General features: G+C 37.8%; 1 protein-coding gene across 8 annotated transcripts in view; it reads left to right on the top strand.

Moving 5' to 3' along the window:
- Window positions 1-13,301, top strand: part of anks1b (ankyrin repeat and sterile alpha motif domain containing 1B) — a 153,333-nt gene that overhangs the window by 25,771 nt on the left and 114,261 nt on the right. For 5 of the 8 annotated variants that reach the window (XM_079624187.1, XM_079624186.1, XM_079624188.1 and 2 more), the window contains exons 2-3: window positions 8,729-8,809; window positions 9,849-10,005. In XM_079624187.1, coding sequence (XP_079480313.1) covers window positions 8,729-8,809; window positions 9,849-10,005 — 238 coding nt within the window. Of the gene's footprint in view, window positions 1-1,337; window positions 1,459-6,193; window positions 6,203-8,728; window positions 8,810-9,848; window positions 10,006-13,301 lie in introns of those variants that run through there. The other 3 variants (XM_079624190.1, XM_079624189.1, XM_079624191.1) reach the window with 3 other exon arrangements.

Raw genomic sequence — 13,301 nt, 5'->3', positions numbered from 1 at the left:
ATAGAGTGAAAGTCCAAACAGTCTACTGGTGTTTAAAATACTTTCTTGTGTGGGGAGTAATTGCACCCAGCTGTGTGTGAGCAACTTTACACTCAACCCATTTGACAGAGAAAGTCGCATGACAATCTGTCATCCCAGACTCTCATAATTTTACATTTTAATGTTAAAGGTACAATATGTACGATTTTTGCATTAAAATATCCCTAAATCACAAGGCCAGTGTTATATATATCGTTAAGTTGATTACTTACAATATCCCAAATGTTTCCAACTATTTTTAAATCGTGAGAAAATTGCGATTTTAACCGAGGAAACGGGGCGTGTGAGCAGGGGTGAGCTGGGAGTCGCCAGTCAATGGTGTCATATCCACGTTACCCTCGGTTTACACTCGTACTGCGTGGAGTCCTGGACAAATAGCGTCTATCAAGCAACAAACGTTAGCTTGTTTCGTGCAGTCGTTATGCAACACATTTATTCTTTACTGATTGCAGCTGGTTCTGTCGACAAAGACAAGTTCCATAAACGTACGGGTCAATTTTATATATTTCAAATGTAGCATTCGGTAATAGTTATGTTTATGTAAGAAAAGTATTATTGCTTTAGGTTTGTGTTTAGTTTATTGACATTGTTCATCACGTCTGGTGTTTATGGCCATGCAAATAAATATAGCATGTGTTATACATAAAGATTAATCAGTCTTTTGGCAAATGATGTGGGAATGTTCAAATGTACTTTTACACAATTGTTTAGAAGACGTAAAACTGCGCAGCGTTATCACAACAATGAATTCGACAGTAACATCTATGATAACCAATTTAGTTTTAAACCTTACCTTTCTTGCGGTTAATTCATTTTTAATAAAAGCATGTCATTAAACGCAACATTTATAAAAATAGAACTTTACCTCATCCATGAACATGATTTTTCGATTCCCGTCTGACTGACAGTTCCCATTATTCCACGCTCCTTCACATCGCCATCAAGCTACGCTGTTGTTGTTTGGAATGTAGCGCCCTCTAGCGGCAGAAAATCTTTCATATTGTACCTTTATTGGCACAATTATAGCAATTTATATATATATATATATATATATATATATATATATATATATATATATATATATATATATAAAATACAGCCTACATATATTTCAGTCACTTTTTCTGCTTACATCATTACGCAAAAGTAGGTGGCCTGAGGACGGAGGCTTTGTATACTCAATCGATTCGTTCAAAACACTCGAATGAAACAGTCATTGAATCGTACATTCAAACGATTCGTTCAACAACGCAGATTCATTCACGAGTGAGTCATCGGATCATTCAACCGATTCCGTCCAAAACTCACATTCCCTGATAAACACCGGATGCTCAGCGATTCTCTTGTGGCTGTGTTTGGAACTATTTGCGTTGGTGGATCAAATACAGCCAAAACAACTAGCTATATTGAGCCTAAAATGTAAGTTGCTCAATATGAACTTCTTTAGTTGTATAAAAGCTACATCACACTCATAATCGTTGTTTCTTCCCGCGAATCACCACGTTGTCATTCGGCTAACGTTACTGATTCACAGCCGTGTTAATATTCGGAAAAAAACATAATATCAATGCATGCATCCATATTTCTCTGAGATACGTTGCTCCATAGCTAGATTGCTGATTTTGACACATTTTTCTTTCCGTGTGATGATGTTTTATGTCCATGACAGTCTCCAGTCAGACACTGTATATTCTATTCGTTTGTTTATTGGTAGCGTGGCGTGCGGGGACACGTTTGTGTTTGTGACGTGATGGGTCGTGTTGATGACAAGAAATGCTCGCAGAAGAGGAAGAGGATGTGTAGAAACCAAACAGCTGCTCTCATTACAAACATCAACCCTTTCAAATGTCTAACGTTACCCCATCATGTCTGAACTGTCAACTGGTTACCATAGTGAATGGCACAGGCGCGCGCGCACAGGTGTAAGATGCTTCAACACTGTTATCTTTGAGATTTATGCATACACAAAAACACCTCTCCATGCATGTTTACGCTTGTTTAGAGAGGTAAAGCTAGTTCTAGAAATGCAGCAGCCTAACAAAGTCCTTATATAGCCATGTTTGTGTGCGCCTGTTTTATGTTTATGTATCATCTTGTGGCCTGTATTGCTCAGATAAACTCTTTGTTAGGCAGACAGGATGTCAGCACATGTAACTGTCCTCCTTGACTGACTGATGACCCGGATCACTCTCAGTAATCAGTCACCTGGTCATTGTAGGTAACTACAGCGAGGTGATGGATCTCTGACCCCACTGATGCCCTGGAGAATCATCTGTTTGATCCTCGGCATGTTGGACACTAAGACCAAAAGAGGAGGAGAGCTTGTTCTCTTCATCTCAGACATTGGTAATCAATAGTTATGGTCAGTTCAGGCTCATAAGTGCTTTGGGTGGTCAGATCTTTTTTTTTTTTTCTCACACACTTTCTTCTCCAGTAGATCAAAGCTAAATCCTGATAAAGACCCTGGAGTTTAGTTATCTGGCAAGCACTGATGACCACCTCTGTCCAGTGCACCAGCAAATTGTGTTTTCTAAATGCTTAGGTTGATATGTGTGCTTGGTTTAATGTTACTTTTTGACATTTATATTACAGTTATATGCAGAGACACAAAAGCACTGCTCCAAAATTTAGCGACCTGCCTATTTATAGGCAGCCTTTTAAGGTGTCATTGGCATGCTCCCAATGAGAAAGCTGTTCCTAAAGGTGGACAACATAATCATGCTGGCAAAATCCAATGCAGAATCAAATCCATCCTTCGTGTTGAAGGCGATTCCAGAAGTGGAAAATATACACTACCACTCAAAAGGTTGGGGTCAATAGGATAGTCTCTTATGCTTCCAAAGGCTGCATTTATCTAATCAAAATTCAGCAAAAACAGTAATATTGTGAAATAATATTACAATTTTAAATAACCGTTTTCTATTTGAATGTATTTTAGTATTTTAAGTGCTACAGTCTTGTCACATGATACTTCAGAAATCATTCTGATATGCTGATTTGCTGTTCAAGAAACATTTCTACTTCTTAGTATTATTATATCGTACATTATCAGTAACAGTATCATACTGTTTGCCTAGCAACATTAGCAACTCTATTACAATAATTCCTAGCCCTCAATATACAAATTAGTGATTAAAATAGTTGAATCTAATAAAAAATTGCTTGTTTAACCCGAATTACAATAGTTGTATGTATTTTTGTGCTTACAGGTACATATCGCACTGTTAGCATAGCAACATTAGCAACTCTTTGACAATAATTGTAGCCTTCTATAAAAAAAGTGATTAGAATACTTAAATCTAATAAAAAATGGCCTGTTTAACCCAAAATACAATATTTGTTTGTCTTTTTGTGCTTACAGGTAAGCTTAGCAACATTAGCAATTCTAGTACAAACCTTTTGCCTTCAATACCAAAAATATTGATTAAAATAGTTTAGTCTAATGAAAAGTTGCTTATTTAACTATATATATTTGTGTTTATGTATTTTATACTTAGAGTATCACACTGTTAGCTTAGCATCATTAGGAACTTTGTGTGGCTTGTGGATTTATTTGGGATTTTGCCTTAGAAAATATGTAGACGCTTGACAGGAATGCAGCATGCCCGGTTAGTACAGAGGGACTGTAAACAGACACAGTGGTCCAAACTGAAGCCCATTTGTGACTGACTGGTCAGGGAGGCAGCATGCATTGTGGGATAGCGGTGGTCAATCACTGGCGAGAACTCTGGTAAGAAGTAACCACAGGATACTGTATACGGTAATCCACTCTCAACTGGCCTTTAGCACAGATGTCACAAGCACACTTTGTTCTTACTACATGCTTGCTTGTGTATCATTTAGTCATTGTTTGTCCTTCAAGTAGAGATTAAGACTGTGGTAGGCCTGAGGGATTCATACTGCTCCCTTGTGTTGGGCTTTCCGATTAAGCTTTGCTTACGTGGAGAGCAGCTTGTTAAAATCTAAATTCGGCTTCTGCTCAGATCGTTTGGCAACACTGGATATACAAAATCTGTTTAACACATTCACACGCAGACGTAGACACTCTCCTCGTGGGTTGATGTATTAGCTGAGTGTGCGTGCGCTCGTGTCAGGTTTCCCACACTGATGATGTATGTAACAACAAATTGCCCCATCATTAATCAAAGCGATTTTCTGTAATTAGATTTTACTAAGAAATGGCTGCTTGTTATGAAACAGACTACAGGTAGACATGAACGATCTTGAGCCGTGCGGTGCCAGACTTTGTTGAGCGTGTTTCGTACGTCTGTGATCTCTCATAAGGAGGCCACACACGCCCAATAACACTCAGAGGGCTCATGGGAGAATCAATGACATCAGTGCATTTCCTGTGCCCTCGAGGTACGTTGCAGTTATTGATTGCTCGTGTCTGGTTTTAATTATCCTCCAGTGGAAATGAAAGGAAAGGGGCATCGGCAGACCCTGCCAGTCAATCTGACGCACAATCTGATTGAGCCACTTCAAACAATATGGGCCAATCGACCAATAAGGATGCAGGAAGCCTTATGTTTTGCTTTGTTTTGTTTTTTAAACCGCAATAGATGATGTTGAGAGTGTGTGTACATTTTAAAGCAAACATTTCAGTTACTTTCATAAGAATTACACTTTGTTGTGTAATAGTGCGGTTACATTAACAAAATTTTATGGCAAAAAAGTTATATTGTCTATTATCAATATGTAGATAAATGAACAGAAGTCACTATTAAATCAAACTTTCTGTTGGTCAATCAACTGTCAATCAATGGTAAATGTGAGTTACTGATAACTCAGATTATGTGATTTTTATGGGCATGTCCCATTTTACATACATCTACACCATCATACTTCATGCAGTCGCAACTTTCACTTCACAGCAGAGGTGCTAAATATATGCTGATGGCGTGTAACTGGAAAACATTAAATGCTTGTTCCATTTGAGAATATACTATAATTCACACATCATTCCCACATTGTGTGTAGTATAAGTGCAGAGTGTATAGTATATCATTTGGGACACAACTTTTCTCTGTAAACAGAATGTTCAGATTTGGTTGTCAACTAGATTTTTTTTTGTCATTTAGCTTTCAAAACGTTTGTTACGTCATACAAATAATGTGGTGTGACATTCACTATGTAGTCAACAGTGAAGGAATGAACAATCAAGCCGTTTATGACACAAGAAATGACTCATTTCTTTCAAAAAAGAAAAAAAGTACACTCCGGTTCAAAAGTTTGAGGTCAGCCGATTTTTTTTATTTTGAAAGACTATGTATTAAATTGATCAAATATGACAGTATAGACACAAATTATTTCTTTTTGAAATAAATGCTGTTTTTATTCATCAAAGAATCAACATGCAACTCAACATTGATAATAATAATAAATTTTTTGAGCAGCAAATCAGCATATTAGAGTGATTTCTGAAGGATCATGTGACACTGAAGACTGGAGTAATGATGCTGAAAATATGGCTTTGCATCACAGGAATAATAAACATTTTAAAATGTATTAAAATAGAAAACAGGTCTTTTAAATTGTAATAATATTTCATAATAATACTGGTTTTACTGTATTTTTGATCGTACATATATGCAGCCTTGGTGAGTGAGAGGCACAAAAATCATTAAAAGTATTTTTGTGCAAAATGATGCCAATTTTTTTAGAGTGGTTTGTCTATGTGAGATATTTTAAGTTTGTTTTTGACTGTGTGTCTAGAGAGCAGTTGTCAATTCTCAGTCAGAGCTCTCTCTCTGTCGACTTCTCCACGTCTATTCATATCCTCCTCTTCAATAACCCTCCCTCATGCGCTTCCAACTACTCAAGATTCCAGAGTGTGCAGCTATGCCAATTAGTTCTGCGCTGCTGTGTGTGTGTGTGTCAGGTTGGGTGATACTGATATACTGTATTCAGTGCAGCACCCCGGTGCTCTCCACACACAGGATGAGTCATACGCTCACAGCAAAGGCAGGGCTTTCCCTCGCTCTGAGCACAAGAGAGGGAAATGATGCGTAGATTCCCGTTTGTCACAATATCAGGCTATACTTTTATCTCAATCCTTCTGTCTCACCAGAATCATCAGCATGAGACGTTCATCCAGCCACACCACAGTCGCACTGCCGCAGACTGTGACCTCTGCTGAATACAGAGGGAATAAACATTTGACGTATGTGGAGGAAATGCCCTGCATAGTTGCCTAATCCGTTGAGGAACGGCCTTGTTTTGCAGCTCGATCTAATGCTTTTAACTAACTCGATTTGTACCTACTCTGTTGTTTCTTTGAAGTGTACTACTGCCGCACAAAGGTCCTTCACAGCGGCAAACAAATGCACGATATCTGCTGAATAGAGCAGCTCATCTGGTGTGTGTGTGTGGAGTAAAAGCAGACATTTGGAATGAAACAGAATTTCTGAGGGGTTTTTCACTGATCGTTTGATTGATAGACTCTCAGGTTGATGTTTGATGGTTTAAGAACGTGCTTCGTATGCCTGAAGTTTAAGGAATGTTACGGGTTCAATATAAGTTCAGCTTAAAGGTGGCTTATTACCACAGAAAATATTTTAACATGTCCCTTTTTCAAAAGCAAACACAATTGACACTTGCAGTATAATTGGAAAGTGATGTTTGTCCTATTTAATACTTAGTTCATAAAGTAAATGTCATACAACTATCCTCATTAAATATTATTGAAAGCAAAACCGAAGTATACTAGTACCATGCAAAAGTTTGGAAAATAAATGAATACTTTTATTTTATTAATACAAAGACGCATTAAATTGATTAAAAGTGACAGTGAAGACATTTATAATGTTACCAAATATTTCTATTTAAAATAAATGTCATTCTTTTGAAATTTGTATTCATCAAATAATCCTGGAAAAAAATGATCATCGTTTCCTCAAAAATATTAAGCAGCACAACTGTTTACAACATTGATAATAATAAGAAAGGTTTCTTTAGCACCATCATATTAAAATGTTTTCTGAAGGATCATGTTGCACTTTTAATGTTCTTTAAAATATATATATATATATATATATATATATTAAAATAGAAAACAGTTATTTTAAATTGAAATAATATTTTGCAATATCACTGTATTTTTGACTTGATGAGCACAAGAGTTAGTTATAGACATAGACATAGTTTGATATATATCTTCTATTAAGATTTCATAGAAAAATAAAATGTTTTAAATTTATATGAATAATTCTTGATATTTGCATCCTGAATTGTCAATTAATAAATGTAATTTATTGAGGGGTGAGTCAGAATGATTTTGTATGTTGTGTATACTGAACCCAAAGTACTTAAAGTATTTAAAGCGTCCCGGTATTTCTGGTTCCCTCTCATAGTCTCACACACTCTCAGTTGTTGTCCTCAGAACTAGCTTAAGAAGTTTTCTCATGCTCCTCTAATGTTGTTTCTGCAGACTATTGGAATGTCTATTTATGGCAGCATGGGACACAGTGAGTGAGTGAGTGAGTGAGTGTGTGTGTGTGTTTCCTGTTGTCCTATGATTGGTCAGTCATGTTGTGAGTCATATCATGGGTCGTGGTTGTCCTCATCTCTGTCTAGGGTTAGTCTACTTATCAGTCTAGACATCACTATTGACTCCTCATGGTTATGGACTTGTTCTCAGGTGTGTGTGTGTGTTTGGTCCACATGAGGAAATCAACTTATAAATCATACTAAATAAAAAAAATGTAAATGTAAAAATGCAATAAGTTTTCTGTGATGGATAGGTTTAGGTGTTAGAATATACAGTTTGTACATAAAAATCATTATGTCTATAGAAAGTCTCTATTAAACATGGAAACTCAACGTGTGTGTGTGTGTGTGTGTGTGTGTGTGTGTGTGAAATAGAGAGAAAGTATTAATTGCAGTAGCCTCTAATTAAACAATAAACCAGCAATATTTATACCACAATCTCTTATGACAAAGTCTCAGAGCGTGAACACAATTTGCTTTCTGTTTATTCTACAATTGGAAAATTAATCACTTTAAAAAATATATTTATTGGAGAATGAATGATGTTTTTTTTTCTGCCATATGCTAATTATTGATTTATTTGCAAAAATTCAAAATGTAGCACAAATCTGACAAAAACCTCTCTTGAGGACATACTATAAATAATATAATACAATCATTTATTAGGGCCATCATATTTAATGTGTTAACTTAAGGTATTAAATATGTTTACTGCAATATTTATTAATAATAGAATAATAATATAAATAAAAATTATAAAAAAGCTAAATCTACATAGTTTTGTGGAAGCTCTCCTTCCTTTCTGAAGTTCATACATTAGTTTGTTTTAATATTAGTATTTTTTTATTTTGCCTTTTTATTTAGAAAGTGGTTCCTCTTCTTAAACAAGAAAAAGTGTGAAAACCCTTGTTCAGGGGTATTTCCCCATTTAGATATTGAGGTAAACGTGTGTGTGTGTGTGTGTGTGTGTGCTCTAAGCAGCATTTAAGGTCCTCTGGAGATCGTGAGAAACGGGAGAGTCTCATAGCAATCTTGGCACGAGTGTAGTTTACACAATCTCTGCTGTATCAGCCCTCAGATCAGCTCTTTAATGAAAAAACGCATGAAAAATGTGCTGCATGTGGTTTTGTTGTAGGTGTTTAGTAGTTTTGTACTGATGTCTTTTTTGTGTTTACTGAGCAATATCTCTTCTCCTCTGCAGCATGTGGAGAGGCCTCAATGTGAACTGTGCAGACGGCTCAGGATACACACCTCTGCACCACGCGTCTCTAAACGGACACAGGTGACACACTCATATTCTCGAATCCATTTACAGGTTCTTGAAAAGTGAACTGCTGAATCAAGGTGTAAATCAGTTAATGCTCAATCAAACGAATGAACGCTCACACATAACAACCCAGCAAGCACTATCCGTCATTCCACCATCTAGGTTAACTATAGACCTGATATAGTCCGGCTATGAGTGAGTAACCCACTTCTAGCCGAAATAACCTTGAATTAGGTTAGGCTACATGTCGTTTTTGCGACAAAATACCTTGTGAGATGTATGATATTCCATCATTTAAGCAAAGTCAACAGTGATTAAAATGTGTTTGGTTTCATTTCTTTGACATGTTCTATGCATAGTACGTCTATTCTTGAGCTATGTTTAGACGTCTAGGCTATTACATTTTCATTGACAGCTCAAATTTTGCCTTGTTTTAGCCTAGACGTCAGGGCTTTGTTTGGACGGCTATTAGACGTCTTTTAAATGCAAAATTGCTTGTTGGGAACCTTCGCACACATTCACTACAAAACATCTCAGACAATCACTCTCTCCTAACATGGTGTTATGGATTTAAAAAGGGGAAAACGCTTGACGTCAGGATTACTTGAGATTCCAGAGGTGTAATCCAGCTCATATACATCAGGATTAGAAGAGTGTGATGTCAGATTAGGGCGGGGTTTATGAATTGGGGGGTGAGGTTCAATTAGGGCAGGGGTTGTGAGTCTGGAGACGGCTATATTAGGGTGGATAGAGTTTTATTTGATTAGTGAGGGGTTTATGGGATGGGGGGGTGCCAGATTAGGCTGATTTTATAAAGCAGGGATGAAATTAGATTGGTTTTTGGATGTTTTAAATGCTTGCTGTAAGAATGAGGCCAGAGTGGGAGAGGGATTTTGCATTTATGAATGTATTATTAGGATTAGAGCACAATTACCCCCTTCATAATGTGCCTGTGAAGTTAAGGAGTACAACTGAAGATTTATGGGATTTTCTTTATTTAAGAATGAAAATTGCCCAGACGATTAGAAAAACGTGAAATTTGTCTTTCTCTCAGGGACGTGGTGTTGAAGTTGTTGCAGTTTGAAGCCTCTACTAATGTGGCCGACAGCAAGGGCTGTTTTCCTCTGCATCTGGCCGCATGGAGAGGTGACGTGGACATAGTCCAGATACTGATCCACCACGGGCCGTCCCACAGCAGAGTTAATGAACAGGTACTGTACCCTCACAGCAAATTTAGTCACTATTGTCTTTTTAGAGCTGCTTTACTTACAGCAGAAATTGAATTGTTTGCATCACTGAATCATTATTTCCATACTTAGGGGTTTGTTCAAACAGCAGTAACAAGCACTAGTAATGAGTGCTACTGAGCACTTTACACTAGTCTAGTACAAATGTACAAACACTTAAAACGCCTGTTTTGAGTACACAAGTCCCCGTGTACTCAATCACGCACACATACACACTTTTAACAGTTTCAGACCTGTATCCTCGCATCTCAGCGTGTTGATGGGCTGATGGAGGGTTTGTTGAGCAGAATCAGGGCTGCTCTGTGAAAAGGCTGTATTTACCTGCAGTTAAAATGCTGTCTCGGTGCAAGGAAGAGTGCAGCTTTCTCTCCTGCTGTCTACCTCACTCTTAATGACCACACCAGCCTGAGAAACAATTACCTCCAATCTTCAGCCACTAAACCATCAGCTTGATGGATAGACCTTCACCGCCGGCATGAGTGCGTTTCGGAGAGACAAAAGACGGCGTACGGCAATCATTCACAATGTCGGTAGTCTGTTAATAATGATTAGGGCCTGTTTTTGAGTTTGCTCGGTTTTAATTCATGAAAGGACGTTGTTTTGAATTGGCTTAAAATTAATTCAACTCAAACTCAGGAAGCTTTCTCAACTCAATTATTAGCGCTGCACAACCCTGACTGATGGCTGGTGGTTGATAACAAACAGCTGTGACCTTTCACTCTGTTAAAAATGTAGCTTTCACTCCATTTTACATCCTTCTCTCTAAATGATTATGTGCTGCACCTTAGGAACAATAAGCAAAGCAAAAGTGGTGATACACACACAGCCGGTGGCACGGACATTATGGCATATATTACACTGCAGCGTGGGATGCTGAGCTCTTTATGACTTGGGCATTACTCATATCTGAATATAATACTCATATATTTTGTGTCAGAGGGTATATGCTATTATTTCTGCACTGCTAAATAGAGGCTGTTTATAGCCCCATATCTTAAAGCTAAGTGTTTTATATATTTTTTTTTATGCTGACACAAAGAAACACAATGGCTGTAAACCCTTCAGGGATATCAAAAAGTTTTTTGAAATTGTGTGCTGTTCTAAGTGCCTATTTAAAGATTGTGGTGTGCATTTCTAATATATAAACATTCATTTGAGTCTGTGTGTCGTCCAGATTTGTTAAATGCAATAAAAGTGGAGAGTTTCCATTTATCATTCTTCTATCTGGAAGGACATAAAAATCAATCTAAACACTCAACGCATCCTCTGCCGTGTACATATTGAAGATCCGCTTCAAAGGTACCTGCAGGTGATTTGTCATCCAGCGATCTCCATCTTTACAGAAAAGAACATGACAGCCTGTGACAGGCCCATTTTATAGCATAAGACTTTATATTAATATTACGATCTGTCTAGGTTAAATCGTAAAAAGAATAATAGACATGACTCCCACTCCCAGTCGTCAGACCAAAAGAAACCAATGAGTCCGACGTTTCGGTAAGAAAAACGATAAACGTTTTATTAGAAAATATATGAAAAAACAAACACACGTAAAATGTAAATATCTCCAAAGTAACAAACCAGTGGGTGTAAAATCTTCAGGAAGACCCAAGGCCCAAAATAACAAACAAAACGGATAATAAACAAAATATCAAAACTAACTTCCCTCAAAGTATCCAAAATCAAAATCCAACGAATTTCCCTAAATACACTAACAAAACAGAACGAACGGGATTTCAAAGAAAAGGGCAGGTCAACCCTACAAAAACACCATCACTGAAAATAACAGAAACATAACATAAGCAAACTCAGGAAAAATGATCTGACGGCTGGAGAGGAGACAGGAGAAGTGCGACCGGCCCGGAATCGCAACAGCTCGCCTTCAGAAGCCGGAAGCATTCCTTTAAGCCCGCGGTAACCAAAGGGGTGGAGCCATCTCACAGCTGATCAGTATTATCCTGCTTGGAACAAATGAAAGAAAAACGAAAGAGACAAAACAAAACACAACAAAGTATACAAACAATATACAATCAAAACAGTATACGGAGTTACATAATTCCGTAACACCCCCTCCACTAAGAGTCAACGTCATTCCTATACAGAGCGTGACAACGCATCTGCTAACACATTCTCTTTTCCTTTCTTATAACAGATTTCAATATTAAACTCTTGTACAATCAATGCCCACCGCATAATGCGTTGATTAGAGTTCCGCATTTTTGCAAGAAAGGTTAGTGGATTATGATCCGTAAAAACTTTGACGGGCAACGGACTAGAACCCACATATACTTCAAAGTGTTGAAGAGACAGCAATAGCGCCAAAGCCTCTTTCTCAACAGTGCTATAATGCAATTGATGCTTCAAAAACTTCTTCGAGAAGTAACACACGGGATGATCCATGCCATGATCGTCTTCTTGCAGGAGGGCAGCACCAGCTCCATTCGCACTCGCATCCACTTCAATTTTGAAAGACAATGAAAAGTTTGGGGCTTTTAACACAGGAGTGCTACATAACAAAATTTTAACTGAATCAAAAGCTGTTTGACAAAGATCAGACCAGACAAAGTCTCGAGATTGACAGAGCAGATTCGTAAGAGGCAAAACAATATCTGAAAAATTTCTGCAGAAGCCGCGATAGTAACCCACCATGCCTAAGAATCGTCTCAGTTCTTTTTTCGTTCTTGGCGTTGGGAATTCTAAAATAGCTTGCACTTTAGCAGAAACTGGGCAAACCTGTCCCTGACCCACCTGCTTTCCCAGGTAAGTTACTGTAGCTTTACCAAACTCGCATTTTGCGAGATTAATAGTAAGTGAAGCCTCTTGAAAGCGATTAAAAACGTCGAGAAGGGTTTTCAGATGATCATCCCAAGTGGTGGAATAAATCACAATATCATCCAAGTATGCCTCACAATTAGAAACACCGGCTAATACAGAATTCATAAGGCGCTGAAATGTGGCCGGAGCATTTCGAAGTCCGAAAGCCATAACGGTGTATTCTAATAGGTTGTCAGGAGTGACAAACGCAGAAATTTCAGCAGCGCGAGGTGTTAAGGGTACCTGCCAGTAACCCTTAAGCAGATCTAACTTAGTAACGAACACAGCAGAACCAACTTTATCCACACAATCCTCCATACGAGGAAGGGGGAACGAATCTGCTTTCGTAACTGCATTAACCCTTCGATAGTCAGTGCAAAAACGAACTGAACCATCACTCTTGGGAACCAGAAGACAAGGTGAACTCCAAGGACTGTTACTAGGGA

This window comes from Phoxinus phoxinus, assembly GCF_949152265.1.
Source record: "Phoxinus phoxinus genome assembly, chromosome: 9".
Classification (NCBI taxonomy): domain Eukaryota; kingdom Metazoa; phylum Chordata; class Actinopteri; order Cypriniformes; family Leuciscidae; genus Phoxinus; species Phoxinus phoxinus.
This window is presented reverse-complemented; position numbering and strand designations above follow the sequence as displayed.